Below are 24,045 nucleotides of genomic sequence, written 5' to 3' on the forward strand. Positions count from 1 at the left end.
TAAACTAGGGATCCTAAAAAATCCTTTTTCCCTAGGGTAGTGTGCTAAAATTCATGTGGAACAATCTGTAAAATGAGTAAGAAGTCTTTAGCCCAGAAGTTGTTTTTGACCTTAAAACCTTTTGACCTTCCTCACAGAACCAGTGCCAGTTCTTTATGCTATGAAATAGCCACACTTGACAGAGAAATCCATTAATTCTTCATTAGTTTCAACAGCAGTACTGAGAAAAATATTAAACACCGAGATGAATGCGTAGGGCTGAGGATCACTGCCTTATAATGTCTTTTACATTTGGACATCACCTGTGTTTTCTGCAACATGAATGATGAACACTTTTATTAGGTTCAAGCTATGTAACTAGCAGTTCGCTGATCACTTACTCTTAATTTCATCTACACGAGATGAACCTTTCTGAGCTATTTTGGTTTATATTGTATCTATCCTTTTTGCTGTGACTGTAATGTTTCTATCATTTTTAGAAGAATTCAGTATTTTTTTAATGGCTGAAGCGCTCGTTAGAAATGGAGGGTAAGGCAACATTAAGTTTAAAATTAATGGAATTGTTTATTGCAGTTTTACCTTTGTGTTACCTGAAGCAGAGAATATTTTGTTTTGTTTTGTTTTCGTTTTGAGTCCTTTCATCCACAGAGAATGGGGATTAGCCTTTGGCTAAAATAGTGCTTTCAGGCCCCTTCAGCATTCAGTAACTGTTTACTTATCCAGGTATAAATGGGGAAAAACACAGTTAAAGCTCCCAGCTGCAAGGTCAGCTACCTTTTTAAAATTCAACCTCATGAGCTCCATTCAGTTGAGGGCTTGCTGGTATGAGCCATTAGCTGCCTGTTGCATGTAACCTTCCCTTGTCTTACACCAAGCTGCACACGAACCTCTGGTACTGTACAACAGACCCTCGGTTCATGCCATGTGAGAAACAAAAGCAGTTTAATTTGTGGTCAGTGATCATATGATCCATTTACAGGGTGCAAGCTCAGTCAAGTAGAACTAGTAAATCATTAAAAATTCACTCAACACCATTCCTGCTGAGTAGAACATCACAATAATATCATTTTCTCGAAGTTGCCAGTCCAACACTATTAGCAGCCTTGCTTAGTATAACAACAAGCTTTTCAAATCCTAAATTAATTTAAAAAGTATAAAATCCATTGCAAAGCACAGGATATTAGTTAAAAGCTATAATACATGGCAAAAAATAGTCTCTTGGACTAAAATTGTCTCTGCAGAAGCTAAAACACTGGGACACGCACGCTATAAAATGACAGTAGCTCCTATGACTGTTGCATCAGGCCTACTTCAGGAAAATGCTTAAACTCACCTCAGTTCAGAATATCATGTAAGAATATGGTTAAATGCTGGCCTGAACAAAATAAAACTATGTAGAGGTCTCCAGCCCTGACCAAGTTGTTTCTGTATGTTTTACTTTTGCCAATTATCATGCAAAGTTTATTGCCTTTTTTTTCTTTTTTTTAAATTTTTGCAATGCATTTCATCCAACATCTGGAATCAGCATTTTTCCTTGTTTTTATTAGCTTGGTTAATTTTTCTTTAAGTGTGGTTATTTCAGAAAGCAGCTGCTGTGCATGAAACAATGACTCTTTTTCATCAGTCTTCTAACGATTTTAGTTATTCGGGAAAATGTATTTTGGAGCTGTATTAACTAGTGAATAGATGGACCTTGCTGTTTTAATTCCTCTTAGATGAGTACCCAACATTCAGAAACATATCCAGTGCTCCTTGTTCTATGAAGCTAGAAAAGTCTGCCTTTAAGATTCATTCATTAAAAAACTGTAAAAGTTTTTAAAACAAACAAGCAACTTCTTTCCTCTGTAGATGGAAATGGAAAGAAAGGGAGTGGATAAGGTAATGCTATAGTATTAAAAGTAGAAAGAAAAAGTCTAGTGTGTTCTGCAAGATGAGAAACCAGTAGATGAGTATTCGTTTCACTGAAAAGTCTTCTGCTTACTTTAGCTTCACGCTTCTTTTTCTCAATGAATGAGCCTGATGAAAGAGGTTCTGTACAAGTAGTAATGGTGGTGTGTGATGATTACCTTTTTATTTTAAATAGCTGAGCTGGAAAAGATTATTTTCTGTCTCCAGGTGGATTTCTGATGTTCCTGTATTTGTGGCTGTTCATTTCAGAGAGGGCGAGTGTGGTTACAATAAAATATAACTTTGGAAATATGTTAAAATGTGTAACAGGGTTTTTTTCCCCCTCAGATGAAAATGGAGGATAAATTGTTCATACATTAAGTACTGTGTTTACAGCAACCATTACTTAGTTGGTTGTTTCTCTTCAAGATTATATCCATAAACTAACAAATGGATTGAGAAAGCATCTGTTTTAACTTCTTTCACTAGTACAGAAGAACACTTAGCAGTTCGGTTTCAGAGACACGCTTTATAGGGAAAAAGAAAATAATTTTAATATCCACAGAGCAGTTTGAAAAATAGGAGCTTGAAGAAAATAAGATACAGAAGAATTTTACATATATAATAACATTTTAGCAAAATGAGATAGAGGATGGAAGAGTCTTAATCAAGTTAATGTCTTAACTAACCTCGGACATGCCATTTTTCTCTTATACTGATGTACTTGCAGTTCTGCTAAGTACAAATGCCTAAATCTCTGTGTATTAACATGAGAATAATTTGCTAAATGATGCAACAGTTTAAGGATCATGCTAGTGGGAATAAACTTAATTCCTTTGGTGTTTCAATAGGAAATTAATGAAGTGATGCTAGCCGACCAGGCTACCTCAGGTGTCTACCTGCAAGTGAAAGGCATATGTCTTGCCATCTCCTCAAGCCAAAATGCATAGAAGTGAGACTGCTAAAAAGTGACTTTCTGTTGGGTGCTCCTCTTGGGGAGCAATATGAAATAGCAGATGTCGGGCATTTTATTTGCTACATAACTGGACGTTTCTCAGGTACTCTTTGTGATGATGGCACTGCAAGAAACAAAATAACATTAAAACCAGAAATTCAGTATGTATAACCGTGTAAACTACTGGGGACATTTTTCGGTTCCTGCTGCGTTGTATTGCCCTGCCCTATTAACATGTGATCTTCTGCCTGTGGAATCAACAGGAGCTTTGACTTCAGTTTTTTGATTTAACATTCACTATTAGGTGAGACAGTTATTGAAGGCACAGTTTAACAATATATTTTGCAGTGGAAAGTGCAGTTTTATTGCAGTAATAAAGTATTTCTGAGTAATAAAAGCATATTGTATCTAAAGTGCCAGATTCAATGGCAAAAAAAAAAAAAAAGAAAAAAGAAAAAGTGTCCTTTAGCACAAAGGTGCTTCAATGAGAGAAAATAAGTGAACTCCAGATGCAGTAGTTGTACTTTAAGGAACTGAGCAGTTTCAGTTTTTTAAATAACGCTGTTGGAGCAATTGTTTTGCAAAGTGTAAAACATTTAGTGCATCAGTCTGTTTCTAATAATTTAATCTAAAGTTATGAGTAACAGAAAATGAGTTCTGACATGAATAGTCAAAATATGTCATCTTCTCTTTAACTTTGATACTTTATGGAGCCTATAGATACAACATTAACAAAAAAAGTCATGTCAGGAGGTTGGTGCTGAGACCAAAGTCCAATGCTGAAACAACTGAATGTTATGAATGATCTTTTTTTAGGATTTCTTCCAAAAGTTTCAGAATAAGTGTAACTGGAAATAAATCTTTCATTTAAATCTGAATGTCTGAAGATATTTGCCATGATATTTATTTCTGTTATTCACGCATGAAGCCGGATAACTGGAGCAGAGGAGTCAGATATGAAAGCTGGCTCTGTCCATTTTGTTTCATTATGTTGTCTGAGAATTTGTGGTTGTAGAACAGTTAACTCAATGTTCTTTGAGTTAACATTAGATTTTCTACCACAACCCCCATCTTCCACTTCTGTATTAATAGATTAAAAAAAAGGACAAAAAAAAAGAACAAGTCAAAAACATTCAGATAAGCATTTTGGACTATAGTTTATGTAAATTCATAGAGACACAACTTGAAGAATTTATTTCCACTCCTCCCCCCAAACTATTACTGCCAACAGATGCCATAGCAATGGGATATTTTCTGTTGCTATGTAAGAGACTTATATGTGGGCTATGATCTTGAGGCACTTGTCAGAATGGAAGAAAGTGGTCAGAATAAGATATGTTGGTCTTGTGGGCAGTACAGAGCTAAAAACTTGTTGCATCAGAATTGTGTTAAAGTCTGCTATGAGAATTTCACAGATACCCTTACCAATGTGAAGCTGAGAGAGTACCTGGAATATCACCTCTTCCTCTGTGAGACCACCAGTCGTGCTTCAGACGGGTATGCAAATTCCTGTTAAATTCTGACCCTATGCAAACAGGAAAAAAAGTGCAAACATTGATGCAAACGGAATTGCCCTTTGTAAAGCTAACGCAATGTAGGAAATGTAACTTCTGAGGAATACATGAGTCATGTTCAAACAATGGGAAGGACTATCAGAAATGCTTCTGTGCCTTAAGAAACCACTGTCGATACAGAATTGCAGACAGTGACAAATCTTTATATTTGGTTGGTTAGCTGAATTTTAAACTCACAGTATCTCTATTGATCACACAGAAACAGTAGTTTAGGAAAAAGGTAACTCCATTTATGTAAGTACAGTGGAATAATTTTGGATCATTTTCATTTTAAGCTGTTGTTTTGTGCACTTGGTTGTACTCCAAACATGAATGCAAGCAGCTCGTAAAATTATCCACTGTATAACCCAGGCTTATTTTCTCTTCCTGTTTAATTTCAGTTCCATAGCAGTTTTACTTTGTCTGAAGTAATTCTGAGTTGTCTACTTGTGGTATCAGTATTGTTTCTACCCAGTTTTCTATATTCAGGATGGCAAAGAGGGAAATACTCTTTTCAGTCCTTCTACCCACCCCGTTTAATGATCCATGCTTATATCCATAATTTTCAGGGTTCCTTTGATGTTTCTACTATTATAAAATAAGAATACCTCCAACTTCTGTGAACAATATTACGATTCACAATGCATTTGTTACATTCTGTAAATGTGTATGCTTTTTCTGAAAATGTTGTCTTATTGGCAAGTAGTAGATTCAACTGCTGGTGAAAAGAAAGAGGGGCAGATGAGAACAGGAATGGAAGAAGGATGTCTTGTTCCTTTAGTCCATCTTCTCTTTGGTCAGTGCAAGCTGTGGGCTTCAGTATTGTTAACAACAATGTCTTCCATTTGTTTTTGCAATATAATTAAGGAAATATTGCATACATTATTTTGATTAAGAAGCTAGGACAGTACAAATTCAATATGGTATATGTTCAGTGAATTAAGTACCAGTGAACAGGTTTTATGTTGACAAAGCAGACATGCTTTCATGGAGATCAGTTCTTTGCCTGGTGCTGAGGAACCTTTTTATTAGTGAGATAAAACATAAAATCATTAGATTTTAGTGCACGCATCTGATACTCCTTTAAAGTATCAAGTATGAGAGGAAATTTTAATATTATCATTGCATTTGTTAGCGGTACAACTGCTACTAGAACACAATGTTTATATTTGGAGAAGCCTGTGGTTCTAGAAAGTTGCTGTGAGACCGAAGAGAGAACTGAAGGGGACAAGGCAAGTGATTTCGTAGAAGACTGGATAATATAAGTTATGGTGAGAAATTCCAGGAAATTCTGTCTATCTTGGGTAGCCAAGGGGGCGTGAAGAGGAGAGTTGATCACAGTATGTCAATAGCATCACCTCAAGTGAACAGCAACATGAGGAATAAGATTCAGAGCTTCCATCTAATGGGCAGTGGATATGAAAAGAAGCAGCTGTTGTAACTGAAGCTTACGCACCCAGGGTAGAAAAAAGAAGAATTTTAATGGCAACGCTAATTTGTTGGAACAGATTTCCTAGAATTGCAACAGACTGTACATAGATGGCAGTTTTTTAGCCAAAACTGGAAGTGCTCAGTACACGTCAGCTGTGTAAGTAACTGTAGTAACTGCTGAAACCAAGAAAAGTTCAACAGTCCTGTAAATGAGTGGTTACTCTGTCTTACAAAAAACCCTCCTCTCATCCCTCAATTGTAGTATGTCCTGAAGTTATGCAAATTTGGGGGAATAGTTTCTACAGCTGAGGGATAGACTTTGTCAAGTGCTTTCTGGATTTCATGGATAGGGACCAGTAGTTAGAGCATTTCTTCAGTGGGAGCATAGAAAGCCTCTCAAAGAGACAGAACCCAATGCATGTTAGGACAGTATTCATTAAATCCATCACCTCAAGAAACAAAAATTTCTCACTTACCAGTATTTCATGGCCAGACTGAACTCCAAAAATCCACACACAGAGCTTGGAAAGGAACTTTTGAGATGAAACAACTCTTCTGCTGTTTTTTCTCTCCTCTCATGCAGGGTGAAGGTATCTTCCAAATAAAATTAAAAAATGGACATCACTTATTAATAAGTTCAAGAAAAGTAATTATAAAAATTAGTTAGGTTAATTATGTTATGGAGTTCATCTCCCTCTTGTTATGCATTTCTGATATATAAAGCTCTGAACTACTTTATGTGGGACATTATTTTAGACAGAGTTAAGAAATCCTAAAGTATTAGCGCTGCAAGAGTGTTTTTTGTGTACTCCAGTTTTGCCTGTGTGTTTTTTGTTTTTAACAGATTTATATGATTATATTTTCCATAGCTATTTTTGATTGCCTCCCCCTTTTATAGTGTCTAGTGTCTCCCATTGTTTTTAGTTTATTTTGATTCACCAAAAACTATGTAAATATACTGATGTGATACTGCTCATTGGGCACTGTAGTTTAATGCTTTTGTGTATGAGTTCTTATCTTTCATGCCTTCATTTGTGAAGATTCTAAAATTAATTCCTGTTCCTGTGGTTAATCATTCCCTTCAGAGTTTGCTTTCTGTTTTCTAAGCAGATGCTTTACAAATTAATAATATATTGGTTAATCACATGATGTATGTCCCGCAAATTCCTGTATTTGTATTGTATTATGTCGTGTAAGTCATAAGGCCTAAATGCTCTTTCCATTAGAGCTCAGCTTTAAAACTGGCTGTGACATTGCCTTCTTTTGGCTATCCACCATGGAAACAAATCTGAACATAGACAGACTTTTTAAAATCATCACCTTTCAAGATGATTTTACATATTGACAGGTGGTAGCTGAAAAGCCAAAAGGAAGAGGCAAAGTGTGTCTTTCATACATGCTGGGTCTTCTGTCTGGGAAAGAAGTCATAGAAGAGGGAAATCTCACTTTATAAACACATGAACAGTTCACCCTGCCAAGTGTCAGGACATGACAGGGACTCCAGTTCTTCTAGTTGGGATCCAGATGTGAAACCCTTCAGAAGATATTTTTTCTGCCTCTTGCTTCCTCCCCACCCGCACACCCCCAAACCTTGCAAAATTTGTCTTCAGTCAGGTCATCAACTTTATAAAGGAAGACAGAAGTAGGAACAGAGACAAAACCAGAAATCTGTTCTGTGTTTTTGCTTTTATTTTTTTTTTTCTCCTGACAGTGCTGTTGGTGAGTATTTCTAATGGGAACAACACTAGCTTCATCTTTGCCTCCTCTCTGTTTCCTGTGAGCATGTTCAATTAAATACTGTTTTTCGTGTATCTGGAAAAAGTCCCTTTAAAGGTTGCCATTGTAGACCAGTGCTCCTATTCCTATTTTATTGTCTGATGGCTTTGATGCAGTGGACTCCCTCTTGTATTATCATGATGATACAGCACAAAACTGTGAGGCAGTAAGTCCTTTTTCACAGATCTGTTAGTGTTTTTTTCAGTTTGCTCATGACTAAAAGTACTTTAAAAACCCATTGGACATTTGACACATACAGCAAATTGCACATACAAGCTAATTCAGCAAAATTATCCCTAGAAATACTAGGATAGATGTCATGTTTGAGTTACTCATATGGCATTTTCTAACTGGAGTTGTGTTTTGTTTTGGTTTGGTTGTTGGTTGTTTTTGTATGTGTGTGTGTGTGGGGGGGTTTAACATCATTTTGTACCCTTTAGTATGTTCTGAAGGAAATGATGCTTCCATAGGTTAGCCCCCACAGCAAGCAGTACCCACACTAGCTTTAAAATTCAAACCTTTCACTAGACTACCTTTTCCATGGGCAGCTTTCCTTAAGTTCTGAAATCCTTCAAAAGACACTGTAGAACATGAAGCTATCACATAAAGCTGATTTTATGTTTTCCCAGGCTCAGGCTACTTAGTGCAAATAAAATTTTGTGCCAGTCAGCCCAAGATGTGTTACAGCACTGTTAAAGCCCAGCCTGTTAATTACAAATGTTTTGGACTGTTTGTGTGACGCATAGATTTCTTGGAAATAGGTTTCTTTCGGCAGTATGTGGTTTTACAGTACAGTCAACAGAATGTTGCAGAACAGCAATTATGGGAATAAGGAGAATGCACAAGGTATTGGAGTGAGCGCTTTAATGCTGATACATTTTTTCTGATAAAAGCAACTCAGATAAGAGGATAGTCAAGTTATTGTAGCAATTAGTTTTTCTAAGATGTCTATCTATATGAAATGTTTCATGGTAGGGAAAAAAACACAACTCTGTAGTAGAATACAAAGTTTATTACATTTCTAGACTACATTATCCTTGTCAGCTAGATTAAAGCATTCTCCTAGTTTCTGTCCTATATTACCATAACAAGTGAGGAAATAATGTAGTGTTGTTACACAGAGCAGCTTATAAATTTTGACATAAGTGTGAGAGAAATCACTTGAAATGTGAAGCAACCAAGAGGAATAATTAGGAACAGCAGAATGATCTCAGTAATATGACAACAGTTTCTAAAGCACCCCACAGGATTGAAATCATCAGGTTTGCTTGACCTATATCTTTAATAATACAGCTCATTGCCCTTGTATTGAAGCTAGAGGGTAGGACAAAGTATAAGCTTTATCATGTTTTAGGAGAAATTGCAAAAAGTTTATTTATTAACACAGCACAAAATAGCCCATTTCTATTATTACCAAACAGGAAAGCAAGTTGGGCCACAGTTCACCACACAGAACACTTTATAGTCAGGCTTGGCTGGCAAAAAATATTATGTAACACTCAAATAAGATAAATGGCTGCATTGGCAGTGGAAATAACCTTCTGTTTAATTAGAAAATAAGAGCTATATGGGACAATAAAAATGGTTACTGCTGCCCTCAGTCACTGTTTAATAAATATGATAGTGCTGAAGATAATGCTAAGTGTTATTTATTTGTGTAATATCATGGGCTCAGTAATTGTTCATGTTCTTGATAGTTACCCTGCATGTAGAATGAGTCCATTTCACATTTTCTTTGTTTAATTCTTAAAAAGGAAAGAGGATTTTTTAAACTTTTAAACTGTTTTTAAAAGCCAAAGATGTGTGATCAAAGTTCATTCACCTCTCAGTGGTGCTGTAACCAAACTACTGGTTTTCTTAGCTTACCTTCAGGATAATTAAGCTTTGAAACTAATTGTGTCATACTTTTCAGGCTGGATTGTCTATCTGCCTTGTATATGTTTCTACATCTGTGAGAGGAGAGCATAATTCGAATTTTTAGTTGTTCATTTCATCACGGCTGTGTTTATAATTAATATGGTTCTAAGGTCTGATTTTAGCATGGTTTTACCTTCCTTTGGCTTCATTTGGAGTCCTAAGGACTAAACATGTACAAATAAGTCCTGCAGGGCACTGTGTGGAAGACTGATGATTTCAGTGAAGGCTTCTCTCTAAAGGGAATAGTTTTTACTAGTAAATCAAGCATCAAATTGTGTTATGTGCATATGTATCAAAAGTTTCCTTTCTCTGTAGAGCATGTTTATTAGATATGGACATTGTTCCTGGTTTCATGTATTTTGGAACGTATACATATTTATCAAATGCTTGACAGAAAAGCAGGGCATGGGATGCATTTCACAATGTACTTTTAACAGGCTTGGTATCCCAGCCCTATTGCTTTTGGTCACAATCTTTCTATTTTGAATCTACAGTAAGTACAGGGATTTGAAAAAGGATATCAAAGACTTGGCTTGGTTTTATCTAAGGGGAAAATTCAGAAGATGTTTCATCAACAAGTTTTAACCCCTCCTTCCTCCCCTACTCCCCCCCCACCCCCGCAAATGTAGACTGTATGTCAAGAGGCAAACCAAACCAAACCAAACCCCTTTTCTTCACACAATTCAGTTTAAGCTTCAAAATCCTCCAAAATCCCCAATCTCCCTTTGCAGTCTGGTTCCCACTCTCCAGCTTTCCTCATCTCCCTCTGAAAGAAAAAAGCTCTTCTTTAAGGGACTGATAGGTTGTAGAGCAATGCTTAGCAACAACATTCCTGTGCCTTAAGTAGCTGCAAGCCCCTAGCTGAACCCTTTGATGTGACTGTCAGGGCAGATTTATTTTGTTTTAGCACATTGTCTACTTGTCCAGATGTATCAGGAGATAAAAAGGAGTCATGTTTACACTCTTTTTGGGAGGGGGAGGGGGGAGGAGGAGATGTAATTAAATCGCATTTTTGATGAATCTCTGAGAGATCGAGATGAAGAACAGAGGAATTGGCTTGAATATAGAGGGGAAAACCCACTTGCCTGCCCTAACACCTGACATTGCAGGAAAATGAAGTGTAAAGCCATAGCAGAATGTGTTGATTTGGTTCTACTGAAGCCTTTGACTTTGTGTTTTCTCATGTGCTGGTAGTTCACCAGAGTCCAGAAAGGCCTATTAGAAAGTAGCGGTTGTGTAACATAGACTCTTTCCTGTGTGTTTTATTTAATAGATTTATTTGTCCAGATTGAAAATAACTGTGTTTTTCTCTAGAATGTTAATGTTACAGATCACATATCCCAGAACTTCTGGCTGTGGTAAGTGGCTGTCAATCAAATACTTAAAAAAAAAAAAAAAAAAAAAAAAGAGCCTCAGTGATCTTGGATAAACAAACATGCAGTGTAAGGCAGGCCTTGCTGAATTCTCCCAGAGAACAAATACCACAGATAAATCCATTTTTGTTTATTTGCTTTTAACTTGCACATTTAGCAACACCATTCTGAGCTCTATTAATAACCTGCGGTGTGCAGTGACAAGTCTGATTCCAGCATTCAGTGTGCTGTGGGTATGCCAAGTGAATAAAATGCTAGTTTTAATCTGCTGTTACAAAAGTTACTCTATTTGCATTTTAAATAGGTTACACTACAGCACCCCCTTCTGCTGACTAAGTAGTGTGACAAGAGGTTTTAGCTGCAATTCAGTTTTATTCCCACATGACAGAAGGACGACGCCTTGAAAGCATTTTTAACCTTCCCATTTCTTAATTCCTGTGCCTATTAAGCAAGGAGAACAGTGCAACTCAACAATAATCATTAAACTATTGTTACCTTACAATTTTTAGGATCTAGCTTTCATTTTTGCAGCACTGTCCGTATTTCTGAAAAAATGAAGCAAGCAGGGGACAGCAGAATGAATAGCAAAGCAAAGTAAACCCTCTAACAAACAATTATGCTTGGTCAGTGAAACATATACGCAGTTCTACATTCCTCTGATTGTCATCGAATGTGTTTGCAAGTGATGATATTATGTTACTGATTTACTTTATGGAACAGTCTCAGAGGTTCCTATCCAAAAAAAGCAATTTACCTTGCTGATTCTGTCTTCGCTTTTTAAGAGTCTGTGGACATCAGATTGGCAAAAACAAGTGTAGAAGTTCTGAATCATCTGTATTTCAAAATACAGGTCTATGAAAATTAAGAAGTTACTGTATTGTATGTAACGTGTATTTGAGTTATGCATCTGTGTTTATATGTAGCTTGTATACTGTTGCTATGCCATAGCATAGCATAAATCTCAGCAATTACTCCAATAGTGCTGTGTTTTGTAGTTGTGATATGCTTGTTTGAAAAATATTGCAGGGAATGACTGAAGGAAATTGGGAATCTAATACATTATCAGTGTACTTCCCTTCACATAAGTGACTTAACTATGCTTTTGCACCTTCTGTTGAAGATATAATATCTAAAAACTCAGTATTGTTCTTTCACTCCTTCAGAGCTGTTGGGCAATGAGTGAAATGCAATAAATGGCATGTTTGGGCATTGGTGAGGTGGGAACTTAGAAAAAAGTTAGAATCTGCCAGCATCTAGAAGTTCCTTTGTGGTTCACTTTGCAAGACACTTCAAAGAATAGTTGTCTATGACAACTCAAAATTCTCTAGCAACAGTTGCAGAGTTTTCTGGTTTGGGGTATGACAGGCTTGTTTAGTTTTTTTTTTCTTGCACTTTATTTTACTAGCATGTAAGCCCATTGAATCCTGCATGCTATAAATTAAAAGAAGGTAACATGTGTGTTCCCAGGTGGTGAAGAAGGTAAAGATGCCAGTAAAGAAATGCAAGATAAAATGTATACTTCTTGCTTGGACTTACTTTCCCAAACTCAGACCAGGAGTCGAGGCCAGCAGATTTTCCTTTATTGTTTTATACTTTTGCGGGTCTTTTGTCGATTTCCTGATTTTCATTAATACCAGTATAAGAGAAGAAAAAGCATACAAAAATCTATTTTAGGAATGAGTATGATTTAGCAACTTTGAATTTATTTTGTAGTGTGATTTTAAATGGATTTATTCTTATTTTAAAACCTAGCATGAAGTTTTACAGTGAATAGATTGCTTGTTGGATTATATTAATGGGTATGCTTTTGTTCACTGTTGTGTTGCTAGAATGTTTAAGTGCTCCTTTAGGGACAGATCCTGTTATCTACCTATAACCTATATCTACCTATCTATCTATAATGAAAGATACTGAGCCATTTGAGCGGTAAGGTTTAACTCTTCACAAATGAAAACATTAGAATCTGGTATATGATTGGGGAGAGGTGGTAATAGTGAAGTTACTTTCCTTCAACTCATTAAACTGAACTGAGTGAGCAGCAGAATCTCTTGCATCCTTCTGCTTTTAAATGTAGGTAGCTAAGATATGATTTTTAAAAAGATACAGGGCAAATACCATGCAATGCGAAGTCACTTTTTTTTCTACTGAGCTTGAAAAAATAGTGCTAAGAAGATGCTAAAATTCTTGCTTGTGAGTGATACAAGTTGAAAAAGATTGGTCTTGGAAGTCAAAAAACCTAACGGGTGTTTTTGTATGCTATATGTTACAGTAGAACAAATCAATTCAGGTTCCTTAGATGCAGTCATTGCCTTGTGATTATATTTGTGTAAAGTCTTGGAGCCTTTGATCAAAGAAAGGCATTTGCGACTAGGTCTAATCCAAGCTCTTTAAGGTGTTTAACTTGCGCGGGGGGGAAGAGGTTGATAACAGCTGGGATTTAAATTTAGTTTTGCTGAACTTTTGTTTTGAAAGGATTTCTGTTATACACTGCTTCCTTTTCCATACAGAAGATGGATCATTGAGTAAACCTAAAAGGGAAAGAGGATATGGGAGGAAATGGGTGGGGACTTGGAATTAATCTTCAGAAGAAAAATGTTTGATCAGCGGGTAGGAGAGGATGAAAACCTCTGATGTTGACAGCAGGCAACTTTCTGACTAGTCTGTGATTGACAACTTTGATGCTCCAGTGGGGAGCGAGTGTCCAGCCGTGCTCAGGCATCCTCTGTCTGTGGGTGGTAGTGTTAATAATGTGGCAACTGGAAAGATTAATTGTGGACAAGCAGCAGGATTACGAGGAGGGCTTCACAGGTCTAAAAGGAACAGTGGTAGGAAGGCCTCTGATCTGTCAGCCCAAAAGGAAATTAGTTAGGGCAGGCTGGAGCAGGCTTAAAAAAAGGGGAGAGGGGGGAGGGGGAAGATGGAGTAATGGGAGAAGGGAAGCATTTAGGATATTAAAGCAAAATGAAGAGGATATTGAAAAAGGTCATAAGGGGATGGGGCTGATGTTCTTGAAAGACCTTAATGCACTACATCCTCTTACAGTACATGCAGAGTTCAGCTTGTTTTGCAGGGAACTGCAAAGTGACTTGCGTAGTGGATAGAGTTGCCACATTAGGTAAAACCTGTTACTTGTTTTCAAAATGAACCTGAGAATAAACTCAAATTAAGAATTTTCAAAGATGTCTAAATGCAAAATACATAGGAGAGAATTTACTTAAGCTGTTTCTGCAAGTTACTAGCTGCTGTGTGTTTTACTTCCCACCCTTTTTGGTAGAAGTAGGGATTTTGCCAATAAATTCTGTGTTACCATTAAAGAGGCCATTCATCATGCTTACTAATGTTATTAATCAAGATACACCACAGTACTCTTAAAATGAGATCATTTTGATAAATCATGTATGACATGAAAAGACTTTATTCCTTTTAAGTGCAATTTAGACTGTAATTTTTTTCCTCATTTATGATTCATGGGAGAAACATGGATAAAATTCCCTTGCACATTTACACCTTATCTTCAGTAATAATTCAAAACTGCTCTTAGATGAAAATTCAAGGTCTGATTCACCAAAGCTGAATGCCAGCTCATTATTTTCTGGCATTCAGTAGTCCAAAAATAATGTCCATACATTAGGTGCTTTTCACAATAGTTGAATTTGGCTGCACACCAGACATATCGATTACACTCAATTAAGCCTAAATGCATAAGAATTATCTGATGTTCATTTACATTTTTGATCCAGTTGCACCCTGCTTTCAACCTTGCAATTTAACATTAAGTGAAAACCAAATGGTAAAGTAAATTCAAGTGAGAAGTGATAATCTCTCTTATATGAGAATAAGGGAAATATATTCTGAAATGCTTTGAATCTTCTTAAGCTCCACTACTTCTGTTAAATAAGCAAAATTCTCTTGCCTTTTCTTGTTAAAGGTTATTGGAATTGAAAGGCCAACCAAATGTAAGATCACTGTTCTCCTTGTCGTCCTAGTACTACAATAATTTGGCCTACTCTATTAATAGCATCACACATGAAAATAGGCTGCTAAAATGTGTGGAATGAATATTAGCTAAGTTCAAAGTCACACTCTTGATTATAGCTGAAACACTTGTGTTATTTATTAAATTTAAAAATGTCAGAAATGGGGTGCAGCATTTTTTGCTAACATAGGTATAAATATTAGATAAATTTTTGTTTATTCTTGTGTTTATAAATATAAAAAGGAAATGTCTAGTAGAGAGATTTAATTTGGAAAGCAGAGTCATTTAAATTTTACTGTTTCTCAAACCATGATTCAAAGAGGATTGGCTTATCTGAATTACGATCCCCCCTTTACTTCCTTCAGCAGCTGAAAGTATTTGAAGGAACGTGTGTGGTTGCCAAAAATAGCAGACCATTTGTATTTTTGAACCATTGGTCTCTACAAATTTGATTTGCTGCAGCAGATGTACAGTGTATTCTGATACTACACAGGATGTTCCCTTACTAGTACCATCCAAATATTGGGGGTTTTATTCCTTGAAAAGTAGAAGTCGGGGATTAAACAAATGAAACTTTTCTTTAGTCTAATTAGATTCCCAGACTCTTGAGAGCTGGTTGCCAGTGTGTGGCTGACTTCATTTTCTTCTAAATGTTACAAAGTGTTATTCTTTTTTTTTTTTTTCCCTTCATGCTTTACTTTGTGTTTGCATACTAGAAAAACATTTTTTCACTTCCACATCATACTAAAAGTTATGCATCACAGACTTAGAAGGTCAGACTCCTGATGATTTTTTGAAAAATTATTATTATGAGTATTAGATTAGTAGGCAAAAAAAGCATAAAGCCAAAAAAATCCCTTATCCTACCGATACCTGCCCTTAAGTTCCTTTCTTGTCTCATGAATTCTCTTATTATTAATAAGAAAAAAAAAAACCACCTTGGGAAAAAGACTCCCTATATTTCTCTAGGAAATTCTTTCTAATGAGATACTTTTATAAAAATAAATTAAAATGGCATATTAGTTCAGAGTAATCAGATTGTGTTTGTCTTCTTTATTAGGACGGGTTAAATTATTACTTTTAATTTTCTTAGAAATGGCTGCTGATGAAAGAAACTCATTCAGATCTTTGTGACATTCGGCAAAATATTAGAAGCAAAGTTTCATGAGATTGAGACAAAAGTGGGCGATACCCTTTTCCTTCCTTCCCACCTTCCATCCAGTTACTCATCTGCTATGTTCTTCTATTTTTCAGTACCATGGTCAAACATCTAAAACCAGATTTTAAAATAAATCACTCTTTCTATGCCAGGTTAGGAGGTCATCTCAGTAAGCCTACAGAGATCAGGCAAGTTGTGATAACACCACACATTTGTTTCCCCCTCTCCCCCTTAATTAAAGTGACTCTAATTTATGCTGGAGGTTTAGTAAAGGCAACTGCTAACTCGTAGTTAACTATGCTTGGCTGTGGAGCAGGGGAATTGGGAAATGCCATTTCATCAAGGAAAGCTGCCTCTCCACGTAAGCATGCCATGCCACCTGTTGGTTTTCTGGAACATAACAGTGTGTTGGGATCGGTCGCGAACTCAGGCTGGCCCGTTTGAGACCTCTAGCCTATTTCACAGCTAGGGAGAAGAAAGCAAGACCTTTTGTAGCCTGCCATATATAGTGGTCCTGTCAGGTCCTGCTTTTGCGTATTTTCTAGTCTCTCTCTTTATCCCTTCTTTCACACTTTATGCCTTTCTTTCACTGGCTGTATGGTTCCTGAGTTCACAGAAACGCAAATACATTGTAAATAAAGTTGTTCGTCCCTAACCATTCCCTAGGATGGAACGGTTAAAGACTTGGTGTGTTGTTGCTTCCTGTAATATTTTCTGCTATCACGAGGCTGTCAAAGACCTCACAGTGAAATCAAAGCCCCATTGTGCTTGGTGCTCTGCAAACTCATGGGAAGAAACAGTCCCTCTAAAGCAGTGTTTTGATACTCTCTGCAAGCATGTCATAAATTCAACCCAAAATGAATACATTTAAATCTTTTTCTGTTATTAGGCAGACTATGTTCCTCATCACACATTTATACATGATTTATAAATATATTTAGTCTGTAAACAATTAATTTCTAGTTAGTTATGTCTAAAATTTTGGGGAAAAAAATCTTGAAGAGGAGTTCCATGGAAAATTTCTGTACATTTTATCACAAATGTGAACAAATCATGATGGTCCAATAGACTCATGGGTTAAGACATGTGAGTTGCTGCCATCAGTGTTACAAAGGGGTTGAATTGACACATTGCTGATATATTGGTACACAGATACTTAGGCAAGTTTTCAAAATATATATGAATTATTGAAGACTGTTGCCACTGTGTCTCTTGGGGAAGATATGTGTGCCCAAGAGATCCGAAATGAGTCCTTAGCCTAAGTAGATGTTTATGCAGACATTTCTTAAAATTATAACAAGCCATGTATCTGTTAAAGTATGATTACTTTTAAGCATTGAGTGCATCTGAGACAGAATAAGCTTATCAGGAAAATATTAGTTTGTTTACGTAAAAGAAAAAGTTTTCCAAAAGCAAGTATGAGTTGATCCTTTAAGTTGGAACTATACCACAGATTGTCCCATTAATCATATACCTTTCTGGAGAAATGTTTTGTCAGTTTAAAAAATGGATAATGTAGTGATTTCCTTCATTCTTAATTGTAATTTCCCTGTGGATGTATTAAAAATCTTTCGAAATAAATCATACTTTCTTAGTAAATCCAAGTTTTGCATCTGATAATGTGATATGTACCATTGGGCTGATCACTGCAATGTCACAATATTGTTTTCCATTTTTATTTGAATGTAAATCACCAAATGAGAAGCAATGAGCTTTCAGATTGCTAAGGTCATTTCTCTGTGACCTTACTAGATGACTTTGACAAGTGTTAAAACTGTGATGAATGAAAGTAAACAACAGTATCACAGAACAGAAGAATTCTTGATAATTGCGGGTCAGACTTAGAGAATGAGTATCATGCTGTCCCCAAGAAATTTGCCTCCTCATCAGTTCCCTGAAAAAAAAAAAAGAGTCACACTCTGAAATGCTGGAGATTTGAGATATTCCCATACTAGATGAGAAACATGTTGCAAAGGAGAAATCCCAAACACTTAAAATCTTTCTAAGGTAACAGATACAAGAGAATCCTTAGTCTCTGTCTTGAGCTCCATAGTAAATAATATTTTCTTAATTATTTTGGGTTTTGCTACCACATCTCATTCTGCACTCTACCATCTGTCTTTTGGATGATGTCTTGATCAAACTAAGATTTCTCTCTGTGACGTCCTCTGAAAATATTTTGGAATTAAATGTATTTAGCTAAGGAAATCTTCCTTTGTATGCATGTGTGCATTGAAACAATTTTACTTACCACATCTTTCCGTAAGTGCGTTGTATACCTGTTGAACCCTTGTCAGGAACATGCCACCATGCTGCTGTTCTCCCTGTATTGTAAAATTTGTCAGGTATAATACATTAATGGCTACTACAGTTACTGATGTGTATAGGTCTGTAAAAAAATCTGTGGCATGCCTTAGAAATAAGGGTAAATATTAATAGCGAAATACTAGGATACAAATACGGGCTACGTGACACAAATAGAAGAGTATCAGCTATCAATAGGTATTAATGATGTTCCATTATAGCCAATATAACTAGATATCAAGCCACATCTTACTTATCAACAGAAAGTAAAATTTTGTAAACAATAACCACTGCTTTAATTAAAATTATTCAAAGTTTAGGTTTGGGGGGATTTTTTTGGTTGGGGTTTTTTTGGTTGGTTGGTTGTTGTTTGGGTTTTTTCCTACTTTAGCTTCTACAGTATCTGTAATTTTGATGAACATGGTTTGAAAATCTGGTACTCTCTTACAATTTAGTATCAAGTACAACAATTCTTAGCTCGGACAAAACTTACAGGTTAATAAGAAGACAGAGATACCTCAATTTAGCAAATGTTTGGTTATGTGCATAACTTAGGCTGCGAGTAGTCTAGCTTTGTTGGCCTTGTAACTTTTATACCTTGTACTATGATATACTGCAAAACTTGGATGACTTTAACACTTGTTAAGAATACAAGCTTCTCCTGTAATAGTAGTTAGAATTTCTTTACTGAGCTATTTGGTGACCTGTTCCTATAAAACTGAAGCTACCACCCATTTTAACCAGCTTTCCTCAAAGCTATTTGCATTTGTAGTTACTTTCCACTGCAACAAGAACTTCTGATGCATATGTCACCAATACTTGAAGACATAACTGTCACATGTCAGTGCTGTCACTGTCAAAATATTCCTGTGAATATTAAGAGTAATACAATCTCTACAAATCTCTTTGGAAAATAGCTTAGGGCCAAACGTCAGTATGTGATAGGGAAAACAAAGAGTTGTCTTTCTGCTGGTGCACAGGCTTACTCAGAAACATGATTCAGAACTCCAGCCAGTGTTTGTGCAAAACAATTCTAACCCTGGATGATATTCCATAGAATTAAAGTTGCTCTAACTGAATGCTTAGCTCAAAGGTAATGAAAACTGTTCTATATTTGACAGGGAATTATATACTGTACATAAAATAACAGCAAAACACCAATAAACAAACCCTCCTGTTCTTGCTTTTCCTAAAATTGGAAATAAAGCTAAATTGCCCCTTCACTCCAATATCCTTTTTAGAAGCTCTTGAATTTTGCTCACTCAGTGGTATATTGCTGAAAAGGCAAAGTCTCTTCCAGTAATTTTAGGAAAAGCTATCATCAAGCTGTCAACAGTCTAAATTGAGATTAAAAGTACCAAAGAGAAACCCTCACTATTATCAGAGTCCCAAATAAGTACACTTCAATAGGCAGGTAACATCTAGAGTGTACATTATGAGACCACTTATTCCTCCAGCTTTTGGAGTGATTTACAGGGAATGAAGTCTTATGTTAAATAGTTAGTGACATTTTTCTTCTTGTCTGACCCAGAACAACTCGGCCCAAAGAAAACAGATAGTTGTGAACAGATGCTTGTTCTTGGAATTCATTTCAGATGTCACATTGCTGGGTGTTAGGGGCATCTATTTCATCTTCTGAGATGCTATGTGCCCTCAGCTCATGTTGGTTGTCAGAGGGAAGATTTCCAATACTTCATAGTCCAGGGCAGATTGAGCTGCATGTTTACAGTTCACTAAAATCAAAGTATTATTCACTCTAGCTGAAGGTGAGAGTTGCGTCCATAGCATTACCTCTCTGAAAAGGAGGTACCCTGAAAAGGGTATATTATCACTGGTGAGTCAGCAGAGGCAGGATTTTCTAGATTTTTATTCATATCCGATAAGTAGCATCCTTGCTGTTTAGGCAAACCTGTCTCTATTAAGATGTTTGTTTTGATGCATGATGTGTCTTCATGTTATGACCTGATTTTTGCTAGGAACAAAAATGGGACTATAACTATGATCTGACATAGAAATTGACAGCTGGTCTCCAAAAGCAAAAGCTTAGTATACTAATCTACTCAGTCACTTACCTCTTAACATTTTAATATACTATCATCTAGGAGTCCAACAGCTATGACAAAGAAGATTTCTAAGTTACAGCCTTTAACAAAATATTACCATGATTAATTTTAATTATTGTGGATTTCTGATTGTTGTTCTCAGGTTTAGTCTGGCAATTAAGATTTGAATTAGTATTTAAGCTTTTTCTTCTCCAAAATATTATAGCCCTATTTTGCACTTTTATCTTAACCAGACATTGTAAATCTGGTTTTGAATTCATTTCAATTAAAAAAAAATAAATTTTGCGGATATGATTAATTACAAAATAAGAAGTAAGCTTGAGGTGGAGTCCTTTGATTGACTTTTGCAGCTTATAAGCCAATATATCATTAGGGAACAACCAGCATAGAAGAGACCAATTATTTTCTCAAGACGCCCTTTAGAAAAATATTATGAGATTCAAGAAACAGTTTAGCTTTTGTATGTCTTCTCTTTATTTGCCTTATTTTTTCTATTAGAAATTATCATTTAACTTTTAGTGAACACTGTCCTTTGTGTCTTTTGTTAAAACCCATCATCTTTTTATGTACGTTGCAATGGGTAGATTGTAAACACTCCAGAGCAAACTCTGTACCTGAAACTGGACATATCACTACCATGATATCAATCCATTTAACTTAAACTGAATTTTAAAAACTGTGATGGTGATTCATATTCACCAACACAATCCTTTATTTTCATATCTCCTCCTAACAATGCAGCACTGCTGCTCTATAACTAAAAAGATGGTAAATGTGGCTTGTCTTGGCTTTATATTGCTCTTTTCTTCAGCTGAAACATCCAACTGGATGAAGATTAGTTTATTGCAAACTATAGTTCCATAGTCTAATCTTTTTAAATCGTAATCATAGGATCCTGAAATCTTTATTATGGGGAAAGATTTGAGTTTCCTCTCTTCTCCCTGAACATTTTGCTTCTAAAGATTCTGAGCAAGTCTTCTTGGTACTTACTTCTTTAAATGTGTTAGACTTTTAGTGTGGGTTTTAAGTGTTTATTATTAACAAGTCTATATACTTGTCCACTTTTTTGCATTATAGGCATTATAATTTTTAAGAGATCCCTTCATTTAGCTCACAGGACAGTGGAATGGTAGAATCAGTTTTTTGCTTAGTTTTGAAAAGTGTGGTATCTTATCCCAGCTTTCTATTTTCTGTCTCCTTTCTTATATGTGGACTCACTCATAACTTCCTTTAGGTAAATATCTGTTTCACCAAGAGGAACATTTTTAACATCGCCCAAAGATTTCCTGATAAAGATGGTAGTTTTTTGAAGCTGTGAGCTGTATGAAAATATTCTTTTAGTAATGATACCTAATATCATTGTGTAAACTCTTGTGAGCCCAGCTACCTTGAAGGGTTGTAGGCAGCCTTAACAAAAACAAATTAATCCTCCATGGCTGGTGACTCTGTGCACCTGTAACCACATCACAGCACTCACCTGGCAGGTGCATCCTCTTTGCATAATCATTGACTCTCACTCAGAGTACTGATAATATTTGTTTTATCACACAGGCCTCCAGTGATGCTGCCTCTACCTCTCCAGAGATGCACTATACACCTCTGCCTTTGGGATCCAGAGACCTCACCAATCACAGAGGTATGAACTAAACTTTTATTGGTATGAACTGCTGCAAGGCGGTAAGCTTTGCTGTAAGGCCTTCTCTGTATTAGTTACTGCTGCATTGATACTTTACAGACAACACTGTGCCTTTCAAGCACTAGACAAGAAAACCAAACCTATCAAGACTACAGATTTTAACTCATTTTAAATAGGATTTAAAGGTAGTCTACTGGGAAAACAAATAAATTTATGGATAATAACTTTCAGTGATTTTTTTTTGTGTGTGAGAGAAAAACGTAAAGACATTAGAGTACTTCAATATTGCTAAGTAGATGATTACGTGCAGCATTGGTAATTTTGAGAGAATTTGTAAACTTTCTAATATTTGTAAAGAGAGAGCTTTTTGGCAGTTTAACAATTTAGGGCTATAATTTTGAAATGTTAACACGTTTTCACTGCAATAAAAAGGGATTCTTCTCTGTTTTTCAACATTAAAGGCGGATCAGTGTTCAATTTCCTTCTTCACCAATCCTTTAGAACTTAAAAAGCACCTTGGGCAAATTCTCAAATTCTTTCTGCATACCTATGGAGCAAAAAGTTCAGGGAACAGGTGAAAAACTGACGCAGTCAGGAAGGGTGCATTCCAAGCTCTTTCACCTTTGTTCTAAAAAGGAGAAATTTATAAAGCTTGCAGCATTTTTCAGCTTAAAACCAGAGCAACAATACATTTCCCACATTACACATTGATTCCATGTTGATTATGTAAACCGTTTGTGTAGAGGCAGGTTTTGCATAGGATACCAGAATCAAAGTCAGTCTTACATTTATGAATTGATGGTAGCTTAGTTTTATTGCGTGTTCAAATTCTGCAGCACTGCAGAAGATTGAGGTAGTGTTAGTAGAATGCCTTATTACTTGAAACCTTCTGAAACAATCAGGCAGGCAATGCAACTGAACAAGGATCTGTGATTCAGGTGGGAAGGATGAGGAAAGCAACTGATTAGACTTTAATTCATTGCAGCCTATATCATTGTTGTGCCAGGGATAAAGATGGGTGAGAAGCTACGTCCTGGTCTTGGTGTAAATTGATATGGTGTACTGGAAATCAGATGTCCTGAAAGTGCTGTAGTGTGTTGTGTTCTGACACTGAGCTCATGTAGTGACTGGTATTTTTTAAAGAGAAAGGGCTAAACCAAAATCCTGGATTTGAGCACACACTTGGTCTTCAGAGATTGAAAAAAAACAAACGAAAATAACTCCAACCCACTGCTCCCCCGATTCCCAAGATATGTGTTGTGGCTTTGATTCTGAAAATCAGTAAGTATATTTGCTTTGAGGTTGGATTTCTGGTGTTGGATTAAATGGCTAGAGTCTAGTAAGACAATGAGTAGAATGACAGAGTGTTGTAAATGCCTAAGTTCTATAAAAATACATTAAAAGTACCATTAAAAGCCAGGTATCCTCAGATCTGTTTATTTAGATGATAGTGAATTAGAAGTGTGGCTTCATGGCTGATTTTGGAATCTGACTTGGTGAAAGAAATGCCAGTAGCATTAAGCATCAAAAGTTGTGTGCCTGCATTATTGATCGACTTCTCTTGCAATAAAGCAATTGTGTGCTCTAGTAGGCATTGCAGACATGTCCATACAGGTGTCCATTCAGAGCTGGAGCTTACCAGGTTCTAGGTACCACTGTCTTCGCTAGGGTTTGAGAATGCCTGCTCTCTTACTGTGAAAGGGGAAAATTGTATTCCCCAAATTATCAACTTTTTACCCTTAGTTGTTCACAGAATACTTTATTACTTCTGTCTTTACTCTTCCCAGAAATATTCTGCTTTGCATGCTAAACATGTGCTGAAAATTTCCTTGATGATTAAGCACCATTATAAATAAAGTGAATGGAGAAGAGAGTGTCATCCAAAAAAAGGGTAAAATTGGCCCTAAAAGAGACATTGTTAGCATGATCCCATAAGTTTATAGATATATGTATGTATAAAATATATTCACAAGGAAATAATTAAGAAAACTTTCCAAAATTCCAGGTGTTGTAAA

At 36.1% G+C, this 24,045-nt stretch overlaps 1 protein-coding gene across 7 annotated transcripts in view; it reads left to right on the forward strand.

The window, feature by feature from the left end:
• LRMDA (leucine rich melanocyte differentiation associated) overlaps nt 1-24,045 on the forward strand; it is a 744,727-nt gene that overhangs the window by 612,995 nt on the left and 107,687 nt on the right. For 6 of the 7 annotated variants that reach the window (XM_050898592.1, XM_050898585.1, XM_050898586.1 and 3 more), the window contains one exon: nt 21,946-22,030. The exons of the other annotated variant lie outside the window; for it this stretch is intronic. In XM_050898592.1, the coding sequence (XP_050754549.1) occupies nt 21,946-22,030 (85 nt within the window). The remainder of the gene's footprint in view (nt 1-21,945; nt 22,031-24,045) is intronic. 7 annotated transcript variants of the gene reach the window in all.

The sequence above is a fragment of the Gymnogyps californianus genome, chromosome 6 (genome assembly GCF_018139145.2).
Source record: "Gymnogyps californianus isolate 813 chromosome 6, ASM1813914v2, whole genome shotgun sequence".
Lineage (NCBI taxonomy): Eukaryota > Metazoa > Chordata > Aves > Accipitriformes > Cathartidae > Gymnogyps > Gymnogyps californianus.